Here is a 21,542-nt window from a genome sequence, read left to right on the forward strand (position 1 = left end):
CTGGGGTAGCATACCAAAAAACTTCCTAAAAGCACTTAATGTTCAGAAAAGAGCAATCCAACTAAATAACCTGCCCCCCACCTTCTCTCTCTCTCACACACGATTCACTACAACCTTTTCCTCATTTCAGTTTTTAGCATACCTCTTGGATAGGTATTTTAATGGGAAAATGTTCTGCTGAATTGGCCACCAATTCATCCACTTTTCTTTCAGCTTGTAAAATATGAGCAACTGTTAACGAACATCCATTTACTGTTCAGTTCCAAATAAACTCCGAACTTCTTCTTTCTCCTTCATTCCATTCACTGCTGTTCTTTGGAAACTCTACTACCCCCAAACTTTGTCTTCTCTAAGAGATGCAACCTTTATGGATTAATACTTCTCTCTTAATCCCTTACCCATACATTGCACAGTAGGTTCTGCAACCTTTCACATGTAGGAATGGGATATAAAAATAAAGTAATAATGCATTCAATAATGCAAATAAATCTTTTAACGTAACACTGAAACTGTCTAAATACAGGCAGCCCTTGGTTTATGATGGTTCAGTTTAAAATGGTTCAATTTATGCCGATTCACAATAACGCCAGATGTCCGACTGAGAAACGATGCTAGCAGGCACTCTGGTGTTTGAGTGTTTACCGAGCTACTACGACGTATATGTATCAAACCTAGTTTTACTGTTGAATCTACCTAATTGTTCTATTTAATTTTTTTTACATACATACGTATTTAAATTGATAAAGTACGTAATTACATACCATGTCTGATAAAAGAAGTGCAGAAAAGTCAGCAGAACTTGGTGTTAAGAAGGCGAGGAAATCAATCACACTTGAAAAGAAGATGGAGGCGATGCAAAGAATGGAAGATGGGCAGACACGTGTTAATGTCTGTAGAAGTAATTGCTTCTCTTAGGTAATGCCCCTGGACATCCTTAAAACCTTGCTGAAGTAAGAACACCATTGTATGTCAAGGTTGTTTACATGCCCCTAAACACAAAATCACTTTTGTAACCAATGGATCGGGGAATTATATCAATCTTCAAAGACTATTACCTCCATATAACATCTATGGAAATTAGATGTTATATGGAGGTAAGAGTCTTGGACACTTCAGGAAAAACTATTAAAGACTATTGGCAGTCATTCAATATTTTGAAGGGCATTAACAATATCAAGGCGGCTTGGAACAAAGTGTCAGCAAAGTGTTTAAAAGGAGCATGGCAAAAACTTCTTTCAGCATTTATGCACGACTTCGAGGAATTAGAGCCAGAGGAGAATGTTATTGAAGACGTTACCAAGCTTGTGCGAGTACTCTCGCACAAGCTTGGTAATGTGGGATTGGACGATATTACAGCTGAAGATATGACAGAAGTCTTAGAAAGCCATGATAAACCACTTTTGGTTAAAGAGAAGAAAGAAAACAAAGAAGGTCCTCTGAGAGATATAAAAACGGCCAATTTACAGCGTATGCTTGCAAGCATAGAGACATTGACTGATGAACTCTACGAAATGGACCATGATTGGGAACGGAGTGCAAACATAAAAAGGAGTGTAATCGCATCTATTCAACCTTACACTAAACTCCTTAAAGAAAAAGAAAATCTAGGCAGTTAACACTGGATACTTTTTAAAAAAAAAAATACAGATGATCTGAAACCAGGAACTTCAACATAGAAATATGTAATATCTTTTCGAAATTTCATATTTTTTGTATATAATTTTGTTTTGTTTTCGTAAATAATTTTATTTTAACAAATATATATGTATTTATTATCAAAGCTTTAAATATAATAATGTTACGCATACTTCATGTGCATATTTTCTGACTGCTCGAACCATAACTTTGTACCTCCCATTAAATTTGGGTTCATTTTACGCCGATTCGGTTTATGGCCGTTTTTTCAAGAACAGAAGTGAGGCGTAAACCAAGGGCTGCCTGTACTGTTAAGTAATCTTATTAATACTTCAATTATTAATAATACTTATTAATACTTCACTAAAAGTTCATAAAAGCAAGTTGCAAGATGCTAATCCTAGTGCAGAAACACCAATACATTCTAATAAAAGGATGGTCAACAAAACTTTAACATAAGTTGAAAACAGACTAGCAAATAAAGCTTATTACTTATAACTGACATGCAGAAAATGTCAGGAAAAAAAAAGATGGTCTAAGTTGATGAACGTTACATTAACACAGATATGGATGACAAAGAAAATAGATATATTGCTTGGAAAGAAGTCAACGGACATCTTCATGGGCAAGGTGCATCATGCTATGTAACGAGTCGTGTTTTTAGCCAGTATAAATCACAGGAATATGATGCTCCAAAGTCAGAGCAACTGTCAGGGTGAAATGCCTGTGAGAAGGGAACTGATTGAGTTTGAAGGAGATGTTGCGATAGGATGCCATACTGCAGGCCTATCTGTTCAGCAAATTGTTGACAAATTGTGTCATCCTAGGTCAACAATCAGTGATTCCATACTGAGATGAAAGTGCAGAGAGTCAACTGAAAGTGCTATACTTAGTGGATGAGCCACCACAGTGGAGTGCTACAAAGGGTACATGTAAAAACCTACATTTGTTGGCTGACATGTTGAATGTGTAGTTCCAAGAATCAACTAGAACAGGGTTTCCCGAACTGTGTTCTGCGGAAAGAGAATAAGTGTTCAGTGATGTCAGTGACCAAGCCATGTATTTTTAAACATGGAGGTAATTTGGGAAAGGGAATACCGGTGTTTACGACCGTTCATAAAAATTGCCTGCAAGCCAATTACAACAATGGGCGGAGTATCCTCTGTTCACAAAAATGAACGAAATAACATCTGCGTTGCAAATGTTGGTGACCGATCAGCAAGGAAGTATAAAGAAAATTTTTCCGCTGAAATTAAAGATCAAGGTAGTCTGTATCTGGTTCTCAAATCTAGTAATACTGAATACTTTCTTCGCAAATTCATATTGTAGGGTGAAAAGTGTTTGTTTCGGAACCATAGTGCCGTGATTTTTTTTAACAGTAACAAGCCAATTCCTCAAAGTAGAAGAAGGAGAGGATAGATCCAGCTAGGGGTCCATGGGAGTGCCGCTTCCCTTACAATCAAGATGATTGCCCCTTATGGCCCTGTTGGTCCACGAGTCCTTATTCAGTATATTCGGACCACTCCACCATATATATATATATATATATATACACACACACGCACGCGCATGTACACACACACATACACAAATAAGATTTTGAAACACCTAAATGCAGATACCAAAGAAAACATAAAATTAAACACTGAATTGAAATTAGAAGAATTTCTAAATTACTACACAGAACTGTGGACAGACAAATATTTTAAAAAAGACAACTGGCAAACAATTAACGAAAATGAAAAGGAAATAACTGAAGAAGAATTAGAAATCAGCCTGAAAGAAACAAGAAACGGAAAATCACCTGGAGAAGATAAGCTAGGTTCAGAACTATATAAATATGCAAGAACAAGATTCAAAGGAAGACTCTTATTATTTTTAAATAAAATTTACTCAACTGGTATCCCCCCAATAGAATGGAAAAAAGCAATTGTGATTCCTATCTTTAAGAAAGGTAATAGAGATGACCCTAAAAACTATAGAGGTATCAGTATACTAAATTCATGTTACAAAATATACAGCAGAATCTTAAATAACAAACTAATGAAATATTCCGAAAACTTTATTCTAGAGGTACAAAATGGATTTAGAAAAGGACGATCATGTATAGACCCAGCCTTCTGCCTAAAATTAATAATAGAGAAAAGAATATAATTTAGAAACACATATTGCATTTATTGACTTTGAAAAAGCATTTGACAAAGTTAAAAGAAACATATTATTTAACATATTAAAAGAAAGACAAATACCAAATAATATCCTAAAAGCTGTCACAAGTATATATGAAAATAATCAAATACAAATAAGATTAAATCATGAGCTATCATATACAAGAGAGATAAACCAAGGGGTCCGACAGGGATGTCCCCTCTCAGCAACTCTTTTTAATATCTACTTAAATGAAATAATAATAAAATGGAGTAAAAATTTACATCAAGGAATTAAACTTTCACCTGCAGTTAACTTAAACACTCTCCTCTTTGCAGACGACCAAATAATAATTACAAATTCTGAAGATAACTTACAGAAAGCTATTTTAAATCTAAATGAGATATCCAAAGATTATGGTATGATAATATCAACGGAAAAATCAAAAACTATGGCCTTTAAAGGACAAGATCCAGCAAGAACTAAAATAGTATTAGATAACAAGATCTTAGAACAGATGAATTCATTTAACTACCTAGGATGTATGATCACTTATGAAAATGAAAAAGATATAAACATAAAAATTGCAAAATATTTAAAAATAACAGGAGTAATTAACTCTATATTTAAACCAAACCTAGTTCAAAAACAAACCAGGCTAAAAGTATACAATACATTAGCCCTACCGGTCTTAATGTATGGAAGCGAAATCTGGACAATAAAACAAAAAGACAAAGATTAACAACAGCAGAAATGAAGTTTATGAGAAAAACTGCAAAGTATACCCTATTTGATCACAAAAGAAACGAAGATATTATGAAAGAATTAAACCAAGAACCAGTAATTGAAAAAATTAAAAAATATAAACATAGATGGATGGAACACGTTCAAAGAATGAAAACAGAAAGATTACCAAAACAAGCCTTAAAGTACAAGCCATTAGGAAAAAGAAAACCAGGACGCCCTCTTAAACGATTCAACGATGACTTCTAAGGCCAGAACAGGCCATACTAGGCCTAAATCCTTGATACGTATGATGATGATGAATGAGTAACAAGCCTACAGATTTAAATTTTAATATGAATAAGAGACAATGGACTTTGTTTAATTTTGGTGTTAAGAAATCTCTTATTGAAAGTGTTTGTGATGCAACAGACAGTGATTCATCTACCCCCAGCCTACAAAGCAATCTCCAGGATGTACAAAAGGAGGGGCAAATTACCAGCACACACAGGAGAAAAAGTATGCATTTACTCGTAAGTATTTATAACAATATTATAAATTTTTGGTGATCAGAATGGGATATGTCAATGAAAATCAGCACAAATTAATTTAACGATGTGGCCTGAGGAAACTACAATTTGCTACAAGATTTCATTAGTCCAGTGATTGATAACTGATTTAAATGTAATTTTATATTTGTCAACATGTCACACTATATACATAAGTGTACTAATACTCTTTATGATTATGCCATAATTAATTATTAATACATTACAAAATAACCAAGGTGTTCCATGAAAATTTCAGGATTTGCGAAGTGTTCCGCTGTAGGAAAAATCTGGAAAACGCTGGACTAGAACCTGAATCTGCACAAAAACATTCAGAACTGAGGCTCACAACATGGGTTTCCATTGCAGGACTACAATATGCAAACCCCACATTACCCAAACCAACATGCAGCATCATCTACAGTGGTGCAAAGAACATGTACAGTCCAAAGCCTCATCGAGGGAGGGCGCCTACTCTACAAACTCCGTCTCCACCACTCAAATCCACCAACTGACTGCAACTACACCAATGCCATCTACCGCTAACCACTACCACTTTCATAGACAATCACAAACATCCATGCCACAGCGGGATTCAAACCCGCAGCCTTTTTGGCTGGAGAGTGGATACACTAACCACTCGGCCAGCCAGGCTGGCCATATGCCCGGTGAGCATCTCTTACCAGAGTGCGTGGCCCCAACTATGAAGTTCGGAGGTGGCAGCGTGATAGCATGTTCCTGTTTTGGCCTCAGACCTTCATTTGTGACACAAACATTTAAATCCGAGAGGTATCTGAACATTCTGGAAAATGCAATGCTTCCTACTTTGTGGTATGCATTTCCATGGAACTCACCATCATATCTTTCAGCAAGATACTGCACAGCGTCATAAGGCTGCTGCTGTAGCTGCATGGTTTGTGGACGTGAACAGCACTACACTTGACTGGCTTTCACAGAATCCTGATCTCAACTCTACTGAATATCTGTGGGATGAAATAGAGCATTGGGTATGGTCAAGGGATGTATGCTCCACAACAGGCCAACGACTTACGTGCCTACAGGAAGAATGACCCCAATTCCCACTGATCACCATCATATGCTTGTGAAAAATATGCACTGTAGGATTGCTGCAGCCATTGCAGCAAAATGAAGTTTCACATTTTATTAAGGTTCACACCATGGCTGTTTCTTCCTCACACTATGGTGTCCATTGATTTCTTTCCAAGCAGTGTATACCAAGAAATACTAATAGAAGACCACCAAAAACAATTTCAAAGGAAAGACTTAAACTAATTGGTACATTGTATCTTAGGATTATAACTAAAATGTTGGGTCAAATGCATCCAGGGAGAAATAAGTATTTCAGCATTGTACCCACTTTATGGCAAATGGTATTATCTGTGGAAATGAAAATATGCACTGTAGGATTGCTGCAGCCATTGCAGCAAAATGAAGTTTCACATTTTATTAAGGTTCACACCATGGCTGTTTCTTCCTCACACTATGGTGTCCATTGATTTCTTTCCAAGCAGTGTATACCAAGAAATACTAATAGAAGACCACCAAAAACAATTTCAAAGGAAAGACTTAAACTAATTGGTACATTGCATCTTAGGATTATAACTAAAATGTTGGGTCAAATGCATCCAGGGAGAAATAAGTATTTCAGCATTGTACCCACTTTATGGCAAATGGTATTATCTGTGGAAATGAAAACAAGAAATAAAAACTCTAAGTTGCTTTATACAGTTATTTATTCTATATGAATAAAATATATGAATATATTTTATTCATATATTTATATGAATACAATTTTTTATTCATATATGAATCCCTTTATATATATTTAATGTATATTTTAATATTATTTTGAAATATTGAAATCATTTATTCCAAATAATTATATGAAAACTGCTTAAAAAGCTTGGCAATCTATTCCATATTTTGCCTATAGATATTTATTGAAATAATAAATATTAAAAAAATTACACTCTTATATAAATATAAAAGATATTTTGAATCTACTAATACCAAATAGTCGTCGTCCCCGCTCCCCAATTATAGAACATTTATAAAAATATACTGTAATAAAAGTTATCTGAATGTGAATGGAATATCAGCAATTTCAGCATACATTTATTATTATTTATTTATTTATTATTTTATGAATTGAGAACTTTCACCTTTTTCACTTAAAAGGAAGCAATTTGGCTCATCCAAATATCAGCAACGTAACTCTTTCGTTTTGGAGTCATTAAGTAAAATAAGGGTTACTTGAACACAAGCACTACAATACTCTGACAGTCAATCTGATAACCAAGAACTGTCGCGGTACAGCAATCCCTCACTTAATGTGCCCCCGATTAGTGCGTCATTTTTTTTCGATACCCAAATTCGATTAGTGCGCTTATATACATCTTAAAATTAAATTAGATTTTAAAACTTTTCAATCTATACATTTTTTATGACTAACAATTTTAAAAAAATCACTCACCAGGATAAAATAATTTAGTTACCGATTTGAAACATTTTATAAAGTTATTTTTTAATGGCATACTACACTATTTCCATGTATGCTATGTTCCAAATTTACCACCAAAATTTATGTCGTCTGCTTTACATAGCATTTTGCAGATCATATCTCGTGCAATTGTTTTCCTTACCTTTTAATTTTAAATTATTTTCCTAACCTTTTATCATGGGTGCATTTAATCAGGGGTGCTTAAGGGTCAAAGCTGTATAACTGAGAAGAGACCTCCACATAGCCTTTAAAGGAATGTGGAGAACCGACCAGGGTTTCTGACCTAACGTCAAATCCTCACCTAATCGTGGTGCACCCTGTTGGGTATCTACCTGGATACTGAACAAATGAGGATGGGCTGACAATTTGGGATTTAGCCGACCAAATTGTATTCTTATTGGTTTACACCAATATACAAAATGATGGTACAACATGACAAAATTTCATGTCGCCTGGGGCATTGCCCGATTAAAGCCATTTGGTACAAATGATTTTAGAGGCTTTTCAAATGAATCTAAGTTAATTAAATCTCATTCTGAGAAGTTGAGTGATTCCAACCTGCTAAATTTAGATGCACAGCAGGAAGATCCTGAAGAATATGAAGAAAGTTTAATCACTGACAAGTCCAAAGAGGTTTCACAGAAACAATTTGAGAATAGTTTTCGTACAATTGAAGTTTTTAAGCAGCAATGCTTAGAGACTGACCCTGGTGAAGAGAGAACCAGTAATATTTGCAGAAGAGGCAATAGGGCCATACCATCAGTTGTATGAAAAAAAGAAACAGAATGCCCACCAAACTAGGTCAGCTCAATTCTTTGTTAAAAAGCAGAATAATAAATTTATATTCTGAATATGTTTTATCGTCTTTCAGCTTCATGGTTTCCTTTAACTAGGCCCTGAGATATACCCTAATTTTTTTATAAAAAAACTTAAGGGTCAAAAAAGAAATCTGAGGAACGAATTATACATTTTCCCATAGGTTATTATATTCGATTAATGCCGTTTTAAAGAACGCCTTAATCGAGGGATTGCTGTATGTAGTACTTGTGTTCAAGTAACCCATATAAGAAATTGGAATGTTGCACAATTTAAAACTTATGAATTGTCTATTACTAAAAGAAAGAACCATATAGCTTCATTTCGGCGAAGTAAAATTACATAGGCAAAGTGGATATTAGATTCAACATTATTTCAAAGCCGAATGTTTATAGAAACTGTGAAAGTTTTGTAAGTTGACCTGAGAGCTTGCGAGAATACAATCCTTGGCATCTCCAAGTTGCTTTAGCATGCACTACTTGACTTAAGTAGCTAAAGCAACTTGGGGATGCCTAGGATTGTATTCTCGTTCGCTCTCAGGTCAACTTACGAAAATTTCATAGTTTCTACAAACACTCCGTTTTGAAATAATGTTGAACCTAATATTCACTTTGCTGATGTAATTATAAATTATTTATTTATGGAATTTAACATTTTCGGACAAGGGTTGACCGTGGATAAGGGGGGACTACGGTAATATCATAACCAGTATGCTCTGAAACTTTTATGATGCATTTATGGGATGAGGAAATCTTTCAAACATTTTTAAAAACACATTGTAAATGCTGTAGTACGATATTGTATGCTTTTCTTCTATTTTAGTAATTCCAGTGTAATACTGTCTGACCCCCAGAACCTAATCTTTTATCATGTTGCTGGAAGCCACTTTGCATCATAACATTATTAAATTCAATTTACTATTATTATGAAGGTCAGGATGAAATGCCAAGTTTTTTTTTGGAAAATATAATTTAAATAAAAGTTTCATATGGATTAATCCTCCATCTTTCGTGAGCATCCTGTCATTTATTAACAAAATTTCTATTATTCTCTATATACTTTAGACACCATTCTGTCAGAGTAATTCATGTTCTTGAAACAAAGATCGGGTTTGCTTAAATTTTTTGGAGAAGCACCACAGTCAATTCAGAATGGTACATGGAAATGTTGGAAAAACTACATCCATAGAGTTCAGACCACCAGAAACATTAATGAGGCCAACATCCCCCTCCTCCATGACAAAGCTGTTTGTGCACAATGGATGCAATGCAATATTTGGCTAAACTACTCTTCCCCATCCCGCCCATAACCAAGATCTAGCATCCTCTCACTACCATCTGTTCAGACCTCTAAAGGATGCCATTTCGCAGAAGAGAAGATGAAACAGTTCTTAGCGAAGAGCTCCGATTGGAATAATGATTTTTCCAGGGTCAGCATACAGCATCTCACCCAGTGATGGCAAGTGTATAGAGCAGCATTTCCCAAACTTTTCCTACACTTCACGATGGAACACTTCACAAATCCTGAAATTTTCAAGGAACACCTTGGTTATTTTGTAATGTTTTAATTAATTAATAATGAACTAAACATTATTAAATTAATTTGTGCTGATTTTCATTGACATATCCCATTTTGATCACCAAAAATTTATAATATTATTATAAGTACTTACGAGTGAATGCAGACTTTTTCTCCTATGTGCTGGTAGTTTTCCCCTTGTTTTGTACATCCTGGAGATCGCTTCGTAGGCTGGTGGTGGATGACTCACTATCTGTTGCATCACAAACACCTTCAATAAGAGATTTCTTAATACCAAAATTAAACAAAGTCCCTTGTCTCTTATTCATATTAAAATTTAAATCTGCAGGATTTTGCTTTTAAAAAATAACGGCAGTACAGTTTCGAAACATTCACCCTACAATACGAACTTGCGAAGAAAGTATTCAGTATTACTAGATTTGAGCCGGACACAGACTACTGTTATTATTATTATTATTATTGTTCCGGGCAACTCCAAGGAGTAGACAGACTCATCGAGGGAGGCCCTAACATCATGTCAACAACAACTATTCGACATTGACACAGTATCTATCATACCTTGCCTTGAACTCATTCATGGTCGTAGCACCCACAACAGACTCTGGAAGCTTATTCCACTCATTCACCACTCTAAAAGTAAAAAACCTAGCTCTAACTCCCTTGTCAACCACGCTCTTGCCCAGCTTCCATGCATGGCCCCTAATCCTCCCACCACCAGTCATATTTTCAAAAATATCTTCTGATCAATCTTATTGAAACCCTTCAGTAATTTGAATGTCTCAATCATATCACCCCTCCTTCGCCTACCGTCCAATCTCTGCAACCCACAAATCTTCAACCTATTCTCATAAGGTTCATTCCACAGACCTTCTATCATCTTGGTCACTCATCTCTGGATCCTCTGCACTTCCTCCCCATCACAAAGAAACCCTAGTGCCCATAACTGGGCACAGTAGTCCAGATGAGGTCTTATCAAGGCCCGATACAGAGGAACAACAACTTGTTTGTCTCTGCTTGTTAAAGTATTTTTCAGAAGCCAAGTGATTTGATGAGCTGATTTAGTCACTTTTGCAATGTGCCCCTAAACTTCAATTCCCTATCCACCAACACTCCCAAATCCCTGGCCTCATCAATCTCCTAGAGTACGGTTCCACCAATGCAATATACTGCTGCTATTCTTTTCACCCCAAAGTGCATAACCTTACACTTTGCCACATTAAATTGACATCCATTTTTCCTAGCCCAGTCCTCTAAACTATCTAAATCATCCTGTAAAATTTTGACATCCTGTGCACTCACAATTGCTCTACCCAACTTTGCATCATCAGCAAACAAGTGAACACTTCCTCTCAGATCCTTTCCTATATCATTGATGAACAAATTGAAAAGCAGTGGTCCAAGAACAGAGCCCTGCAGCACACCACTAGTCACAAGCCGTCTTTTAGACTCCACTCCTGCATAAACCACTCTCTGGTATCTCTCCTTCAACCACCCTCCTATCCATCTCACCAACCCTATATCTATCCCCATCTGCTCCAGTTTACTGATTAGGGTTCCATGTGGTATCCTGTCAAAGGCCTTGGCAAGGTCCAGTAGTATCACTGTAAACCCATTACCCCTATCCAGTTCAGCCGTCACTGTGTTATAAAACGTGAGCAAGTTACTGAGGCATGATCTACCCTTCACAAAACAATGTTGTTCCCCCATACAATATCCCATTTTCATCTATCCAATCCTGTATTCTTTTCTTGACTAATTTCTCTAAGACCTTGACAATGATTCCTGATATGCTAATCGGTTGGTAATTTACAACAGCAGTCTTGGACCCACCTTTATGCAGTGGAACTATATCATCTACAGTCAGCCATGATTCACTAATACTAATAACCTGTGGTCTGGAAGTGCCAACCATGGCCAAAACATGGCTCTTCCAACCATGGCTCTTCCTTCTTGTTCCTAATACTCCTAGCATTAGTGTACATAAATTTAAGACCCCCATTAGCCCCAACCCTACCTTTATGCCTTATATTAATTATCCCACTCTGATTTGTTGTCCTTATTCGCTCGGGCATATTATATTCATTCATACTTTCAACTGCCTCCCTAAGGACTGTATATCTACCCCCCCCCTTAATAAATCTAGTTTCCCTGAATTTGCACATCCATTACATTCAGCAACACTTTCTCAAGTCTCCTTACACCGTAACCATTCAAATGCAAGGATCTTATATAGATCCTTTCGTCCATCGAACTCACTCCACACATCCACAAATTCCACACCACTCGTCATACATAACCCACGCATAAAGTCATTCGCAATTATGGCCCTCCTTTTAAACATTTCCCTGTCATACCGTGGCAAAAGACTAATCATTCTAACTCTCTCAATCTTTTCTTTTGCTACCTCAAACAATTCATTCAGGTCTTCTATCATTTCCATTTTATCTCCTTTCAAATCATTCGTACCTGCCACAACAATCATTTCTTTCACCCTTTCCTTTTGCTCTCTAATAGACGCAGTTACATCCTTTATGGTCGCACCAGGTTAGTACGATTTTGTCAAATCCTCTACTAACACACCTCGTACTAACGAGTCTCCATACAGCACTCTATCCTTCATTTTGTTCATGTTGTGAACTCATACATCCATTTTTCCTGTCATACTTTTTATTATTAGTTGGTTCATTCAGTCGACTTTTGCTCATACGCTAGCTGCTGTTTTGCCCTTTGTATCGCACCATTCAACAACGCGATCTCACTCATTGCATCTATCTCATCTTTTTTATTCTCTGTAAAACCATTAATACTATCATTCACACTCTCACAATTCTCTGGTACAACCTCGCCGTTTCTTGTCATATCCCTATTTTCTTCATTCTGAAGTTTGACAAAAATATCACACTCACGATCCGAAATACACTTCAATTCCTCATTCTCCCTACATTTTCTACACACATTCACTCCTTTATTATCATCTAACCACACTCTGCGAAGCGTACATTTCGCAGATAGTACACTGAATCATCTCCTTTGCATTACCGTTCTTGAAAGAGGATGGCGAACCATCATTACTGGCCGCCATTTTCCTTCGTACTGGAGCCATACTTACTAGTAACGTACTTTATCAAATTATAAATTATAAACACCAAAAACACACAAACAGACGCACTAAGATACGCAAGGCAAACAAAACTACGCAATATTAAAGTAAATTTATCAACGATAACTGAATATAACGCTTATCTCGTGTGGAGCTTTCACGAACACTACACACTACGAATCCCTCTAGCGGCGACTTCCCGACATAGACTATGTTATAAAACGCTTTAGTACACTAACTACACTAATAAAACTACAATAATATACTAAAATTACGCAATTAAATCTAACAAAATTTTAATAAATCAACAAAAATCACAAATCTTTCAGGAGATCGCCGACAGTACGTCCTTTCACCAGCTAGTCTCGACACCAACCAATCAACCTTAGTAGAAAAATTTTCTTTATACTTCCTTGTTGATTGGTCACTAACATTTGTAACACAGATGTTATTTCTTTCAGTTTTGAGAACAGAGGATATGCTGCCATTGTTGTAATCGGCTTGTAGGCAATTTTTATGAACGGTCATAAACACAGGTATTCCCTTTCCCGATTGTTGAAAGATTTCGATGTGTGAAAATTAACGATAATTCATGAATATTTCCATGTTTAAAAATATGCTGCTTGGTCATTGACATTTGCTACACAGATGTCATTTCCTTCAGTTTTGAGAACAGAGGATATGCCGCCCACTGCCATAATCCGCTTGCAGACAATTTTTATGACGGTCATAAACAGCTGTATTCCCTTTCCTGAATTTGAAAGGTTTCGATGTGTGAAAATTAACGATAATTCATGAATACTTCCACGTTTAAAAAAATACAAGGCTTGGTCACTAACATTTGCTACACAGATGTTATTATAGGTCTGAGCTTTTCGACATATTCACAAAAATTATTCTCCTCAGAATATTTCCACTATAAAATATTTATTCATGAAAAATGCTTAGAATACTAAAATGACAAATTCCAGGATAACTTCTCACGGAACACGGTTTGGGAAACCCTGGTATAGAGAATGATAGACTTTGTTGAAGAGTGACAGAATGCTTGTAAAAGGTGCAGGATTAATCCTTGTAAAAGTCATATATAAATTATATTTTCTGCGAAATATATAAATTATAGTCATATATAGATTAAAGTCATGTATAAATTATAGTTTTCAACCTATAAGCATTGAAAAAAAATTCTTTAACCCACTCTAATAAGACAATAGATTATTATTTTGTGTTTTCCCAACCAGTATTCTTTGTATGTTTTGTTATTCCATTGATTTCATATGGATTGAAATTTCTGTTATGAACTTGCAAAATCAAACTTACTGACCAATTCTGCATTTTCTATGCATTGTCAGCATCGTTTGGTGATAGGCAGTGCTCTCAAGAGGTGTACAGAACACTGTGAATAGTAGCATCTAATTAACTTTATTACTAGCTCATCAACTTTTTATTCCAAATTAATCTAATCTTTGTCAGGTTTCAACAGTGTCAAATGCTACTTTTCCAACTTCTAGGCATCACTAACTACATATCCACCTGGATCTTCCTCAGTATTTTCTGCCATTATGGCATCAAACAACTGTTTTGCTAACTTTACCTCTCCCATTCTGTTTAATACGTTCGCTGCCAACTACGAGTATACTCGTAGTTAGTATATGAGTCCCACAAGCCAGCTACAAGTATAATCGTATGACGCTTACCGCCAGCAACAAGATTACCTGTACTGACCTTGAAGAAGTGAAAATGCTTGGCATGTGGAGCTAGCAACAAAACTGTGTATACTCGTAGTTGGTATATGAGCCCCACAAGCCAGCTACAAGTATACTCGTATGACGCTTACCGCCGGCAACGAGATTACCGGTACTGACCTTGAAGTGAAATTGCTTGGCATACGAGAACAAACTATGCCGAAGTAGCATGGCAGCGAATGTGTTAAGTGACCATATCACCTTAATGCTAATGATGTCACATTCTTTTCAAATATCTTCATATTTAATATGTTACTCATTAATGACATTCATTTTCAAATTTCTGTATCTCCCCACATCTTCTTTGTTCCATAAGTTCAAGGCTTTTCCTTCGTTTAATTTTTGATCTTATATCTGCATTTATTATTACACATTTAGCAATGAGTCTGTTACAGCTTTTCATGTTGACTTCACCTGATGTATACTGTCTGCTTTTGTTTAATCTTACTCCTCAAAATTTAAAAATTAGTGAAACTTTTACGTACATCATTTATGATCCATATTAATGAAAAGTATTTTATTTTTATTAACACTATCTGCATGGTTCTTCATCAATTCAGCTCAAATTTTAGAAGCATTGAAATATGGCATAAACAACTATTATATAATAATTTTTTAAACTAAAAACAATTAATACTCATTTCTTAATTTATATGTCACTTACAGTGACTACATCTTTCAGATAATGTAATCTTGTTTCAAGCTGGTCCTTCTCTTGTCCTAATTCCAAGCTGCGTTTCAATAATTTCTTCTTTTCATCTTCTTTGGCTATATTAAAAAAAATGCTAATATCAATGAAACAGTAACTTCTTAAAATATGTATTTTGGTAAATGCTAGAACACAGAAAGTGAAATTTACCTGCTTTTAGAGCAACATAACTATGGACAGCTGCAACTGTCCATTCACTTGAAGATGACGTTACTATCTGACATTCTTGACAGTGCCATGGTCCATCACAAGCTGTCAGCAAAGGAGGTTGAATACAAGAATGATGATAAGACTTAGAACAGGAGTTACATTTTATAAGCTCTCCAGGTTTTGTACAACTCATACAAAGTACTTGAGAACTGTCTTTCTAAAAAAAAAAAAAAAAAAGAAAAAAATCAATAAAAGCTAGTTATAAATGCTGTGTGAACAATTTTTATTTCCAATTCAAATATAACAACAGTATAATCTCCCCCTGTGATTTACATAGCAAAGTGTTATTTCTGAGGAGTATGCTGATCAAAGGATTTAATACAGTGTTTCAAAATGAACTGAACCCTTTCGAATATTTCTCAGTAACTGGGTTTCATACAAACATGTAGTATAATAACATCTATAAAATTATAACTGTGATAGTTTCTTTACAAATTTGTTTAGACTACAAGTACATATGAAACCTAATTAGTTACCAAGCAATAAATATTTAAAAGTGTTCAATGCATTTTGAAAAACACCCTGCATTTCTATTGTACATCAATGATCCACAACATTTTTAAATTTTGTGGATTCAGACTGCACAGTTAGGTAGTAAGCAGTTTAATAAAAATATAAATTGAAACTCTCAAATCATTTAATGAAAGGAAAACCCTGCACTTATGAACATTTTGCAACGTGCAATGGAAAATATTCAGTTCTATAATTCCCCATTCTGTGTTGTACTGAGCATTCTTCAGTTGCCAATGTTAATATTATGTTAATATTATGCATGCTTACATATACTGTTTATTATTACCTTGAAATATGGAAAACAAAGTCATCTGGAAAGTGCTACAAGTGTTGATTGTTTTTAGCATTTTTACAAAAATCGTTTGGTTACCAGAAAACATAAATTAATGATGCAAAGAAATTAAATTCTTGATTTAATCCTTTATCCAAGTGTAAGCAAACAAAGTTTTGTGCCTGAAGTATTTTCAGGACTGGGCAACTCATATATAGAAGCTAATAACTCCACATCAAGCACATATCCTTAGGGACATGTATAATGCTATGCATTATACGTGTATAAGGATATGTATAAGGATACGTGCTTGATGTGAAGTCATTAGCTTCTATATATGAGTTTCGCAGTCCTGAAAATACTTCAGGTGCAAACTTTATTTGATTACACTTGAATAAAGGATTAAACCAAGAATATAATTTCTTGGTATCAGTAATTTATAGTATAACCGAGTGTAAAAATTCCGAAAATGATAAATTGCTTGCTTCAATTGGTCATGTTTATGAGGTCATTTTACAATTGCAATAATTTTAAGAACACAAAAAAATTGTGATTATACTCACAATGCAGGCTCTGTAAGTCTGTAGGTACTTCTAAAAAATGAAATACTTATATAACAATTTAGATATAGAATCAAAATTTAAAAAAAAAAAAAAAAAGTTTGAGTACCAAACTAATTTGAAATAATTCTAAATAAAGAAATGATTTTCAAAAACATTAAAATGCATATGGAAGATACAGCAGTTGATTATTCTAAATTTAAAATTTAAGGATACTGCTGAAGGTTAGTTAAATTCAATTGCAAATGCTCATCATGATGCAGTCAGAGAATTTCCTTTGAAATTGTCAAAAGTTATTGAACAGGAAGGCTACTATTCAATCAAATTTACAACATTAATGAGATCAGCCTTTCCTGGAAAAAGATGGAATCACAAAATTTTATTACAAATGAGGAGACAAAAGTTATTTTTGTTATTTGGATTAAAGTTCCTGGCAGTCATCTAGAGTTAACAAACAAACAAAAAAACAAGGGTAACACCAGCACTATTCCACAAGTGGTTCGTAAATCACTTTGTTCCAGCTACCAGAAATAATCACAAGGAGAATAATTTGCTGTTTAAAAGTTTATTTCTCCTCGACAATGAACCACATCATTGTACAGCATTAACCAACTTCAATCCAAATGTAAAAGTGGTACTCTTGCCTACCAGTAACCACAAGCGTACTGCATACAACCTATGGACCAAATGATACGTTTAACATTCAAACACATCTATTTACACCGTACATAAGCCAAGCTGTAGTAATTGTCAATACACAGGAAAGTAAACTTTTGGAAAGGATATAATAACTTAGCAGTCAAAAACTTTGACCACTGACAGAAAGAAATAAAGTAAACCACCATAATAAACCATTGGATTGAACTATTTTACCAGTAATGTAGCATATAATCAGAGTAAGATTCAGACAGAATGAAGGAAAGAAACCATTAGAAAATAATGAAAATTAGTAAACCCACATTCAATACACCCTCTGTCCAAAAAGGAACCGAATTTTTGATAGAAAATAAAACACAGGCCAATTATAATTATCCAAATCATTTATTTCAATCAATATACTCTCCCTCAGCTTCGATACAGTGTTCGAATTCATTAAAATTCATTACGGTCAATTAATTCGTTAAATGAGTTTATTTTATATATGTTTTTGGGATACTGTTGAGGGTCATGGTTACTGCTACTTGAACGTTTTCAATGATGTCGTATCGCTTTCCTTTCATCAGTAAATGAAGCCGGGGGAAGAGAAAGAAGTCACAGGGTGCTAAATCAGGTGAATATGACTAGTGATCCAACACACACAAACTTGGTTTTTGCTCAAAAACTGTCTCACAATGTTCGAACGATGAGATGGTGCATTATCATGCAAAACTGACCAGCTGCCTGCATCACGATATTCATGCCGTACGAGACGAATTCTCGCTATCAATCGTTTCAAAACTTTGAGATAAAACTCACCATTGATCATTTGGCCAAGCAGAATGAATTCTTTGTGGATAATGCCCTTGGAATCGTAGAAACAAATCAGCAGTCTTTAATTTTGCCTTCTCCAAGCAACTTTTTTTCGGATGCCCCTCTTTTGGTGGTCTCCACTCGGAACTCTGGCGCTTTGTTTGCAGCTCATACTCAAAACACCACCAATAACGATCATTTCAAGGAAATTTGAGTCCTTAAGAGCGGTTTTAACGAGGTCCTTGCAGTGTTCAAATTAGATACATTTTTTGGTCGTTGGTCAAATCGTGGGGAACAAATCATAAATTCAATTTATGAAGGCCCAAATTCTCAGTCAAAATGTTGTGCATAGTTGATTTTGGAATCCCCAATTCATCTTCAATCAATCTCATGGACGATTTCGGATTTTCTTTGATGAAATCACGCACTTTTTGGATGTTAACTTCGCTTAGTCCAGTTTTTCGACGGCTCGGCTTTTCGTCGTCCTCAAGCATCTCACGACCACTTTAAAATTGCTTAAACAACTCGTAAACTTGAGTACAGGATAAGCATTCATCACCATATGCTTTTTGAAGCATTTGATACATTTCGGTAAAACTTTTACCAAGTTTAACACAAAAGTCAATCGCAGCTCTCTGTCTGAAACTCATTTTCCGACCGTTCTTCAAAACACACTGTCACTCTTGGCACTATAACTCAGCTTCTAATGAAACAAATGTCATAAACAGTTGATACAACACTAATGAAGGTTGCTGCTTTCAACAACAAAAAGAGAACAGGTGGCACCGCTAGTTTCTTCTATTTTCGAAAAGTTCAGATTCTTTTCGGACAGAGGGTGTATATTGTGATGAGGGTTATGAAAAATTAGAAGTTCTATAGATGTACATTAAGTGCCAAAATCTGTAAGATCTATGTAAGTATTCGTGGGCAACAGCCTAGATAAATTGTAGAATTGGGTTCGAGATTATAATGTCAGAGGTCGGTGTACTTTAGTGCTCGTGTGAAATTGGTGATTTTTGTGTTTTTTCTTTAGAAAATTAGAGTAGATTTTCATTTCAATGAGAGTAACAACTGGGATTAAAAAAAATTCCAAATTCTTGACAACTTTTCCCATCCTCAAATCATTTCCACTTCAGTTTTATTGATGCAAGAAGACTTCATAAGACTTAAAACTTATTTGTCCTACATAGAATTCAAATCTGCAAATGAGCTATTGTATCAGCCTGCGCACAGTCGACTCCCAATGTTACATTTTTGAAATCTGATGTTAATGTTCTTCCCTTATTATTTCTGCAGGAACATCAGTTTGTCTATAATACTTTCTTTACACAAACATGTGATCACAGCATCAAGAGGTGAAAAGAAGAAGTCAACTTTGAAATATGAAAGAAAGTGTCATAATTAAGCTTTTATGCATTATGAACAATCTGAGATTTCTTTTTTAGTGAATATTTTCAAACAAGATATATCTAGCACAGTAAGAAATTAGTCACTATATTCATTAAAAGACATCTGTCGTTGAGTAAATTTAGTTAAGAAATCTTGTTTGAAGCATTCTGCACCAAATCCAAATAAGAAAATTATCTATCTTAAAGAGATGTAATAGCAACAGTGCTAAAAGCAATAACTATATGTTCCTTTGCTCATGTTCATTTACGGAATTTCATGTTTTCACTGTATAGTAGCATATATGACTATTCAGGTATAAACAATTAGAAACCAATACAGACATCTGGGTTAGTCTCACTCTAAGTGATGCTATTTGAAGTAACAAATTATCAACCTTTAAAGTAATTAAAAAAATTGCATTTCTGTTCATTCAACTATCTCAAAGATGAACTTAAAACTTTATGCATGCTAACTGCATGATTTCCAGTTATATTAAATTAAACAAATTCTACTGTACTTGTATGCTTAACATCTATATCAAATTTTAAGCTTAACAATTTTATGCATCATTATTCTAGTTCTTTTTGTTTACTTTTAGAATATAATTTTCTTATGTTCCATATTTAAGTTTTTAATTTAACATTGCTTAATTTTAATTAAACATACAAGATGTTACATTCAGGAAATAACAATCGGGGAAAAGAAAGAGTAGCTATAACATCATCATCATCAAATTCCTGCCATGTACCCTCAAGGGGCTACAGGATATGATAGTACTACATGAAAAAAAAATTACATCATTACTAACTTCCTATCTACAATTTTCTTCCAAATCAGTCTGTTACTTGTCTAGACTCCAACATTATCAGATCTTATATTGCTATCGTTTAATGCATTTTTTACCGTATCAATCCACCTATATCTTGGTCTTCCTTTGGGTCGTTTTGCTGCAAACCTAGCAGAGAACACTTGTTTTGCTAATCTTTCTTCGCCCATTCTGTTCAAGTGACCATACCAATTGAGATTAGCTCTGCTAACGCATTCCTGGATGCTGACAATGTCAAGTTCTTTCCTAATATCCTCGTTTTTAATATGATATTGCCATTGATGCCATCTGTTCATGCCTCTAATCCTTCTCAGGACTCTCATATCTGCGGTCTCTAGTCTTTGATAAAGTGTTTTACTTCTGACCCAGCTATCAGTTCCATAAGTTAAAACTGATTTGAACACTGTCTTGTATACAACTAATTTAGTGTTCCGACTAATTTCTTTCTTATTCCATATGAATTTATTCAATCGACTTCCACCATACCAGCTTTGCTGATTCTGTTATCTATTTCTATATCTAATTTACCATCTTCACTAAAAATCGTGTCTAAGTAGTTGAAATGTTCTACAAGTTCCACAGGTTCTCCATTCACAACACAGTTGACATTTTCAATGATTCTGCCTATTTTCATTGTCTATGTCTTTTTATTGCTGACCTTCATACAATATCTATTACAACAGTTATTCGATTTAGTCAGAGAATCTTGCAGAACTTGTAGTGGATTTATTAAGAAGTATAACATCATCCGTATAAAGCAAAGAGCTGACATTAACATCTCCAATTTTGATATCATGTTTAATACCACTTTCCTTCATAATGTGATCCATATAGATAATG

At 34.9% G+C, this 21,542-nt stretch overlaps 1 protein-coding gene across 1 annotated transcript in view; it reads right to left on the reverse strand.

Annotated features, from left to right (window-relative positions):
* The window catches only part of LOC150092841 (PHD finger protein 21A-like), a 151,459-nt gene that overhangs the window by 10,341 nt on the left and 119,576 nt on the right, over positions 1 to 21,542 (reverse strand). Inside the window, exons 10-11 of the mRNA XM_090414330.1 lie at positions 15,635 to 15,851; positions 15,440 to 15,543 (exon numbers count right to left, since the gene is read on the reverse strand). Coding sequence (XP_090270456.1) covers positions 15,440 to 15,543; positions 15,635 to 15,851 — 321 coding nt within the window. The remainder of the gene's footprint in view (positions 1 to 15,439; positions 15,544 to 15,634; positions 15,852 to 21,542) is intronic.

Source organism: Typopeltis vanoorti, chromosome 25 (assembly GCF_054136105.1).
Source record: "Typopeltis vanoorti isolate ZY-2024b chromosome 25, IOZ_Tvanoo_1.0, whole genome shotgun sequence".
Taxonomy (NCBI): Eukaryota; Metazoa; Arthropoda; class Arachnida; order Uropygi; family Thelyphonidae; genus Typopeltis; species Typopeltis vanoorti.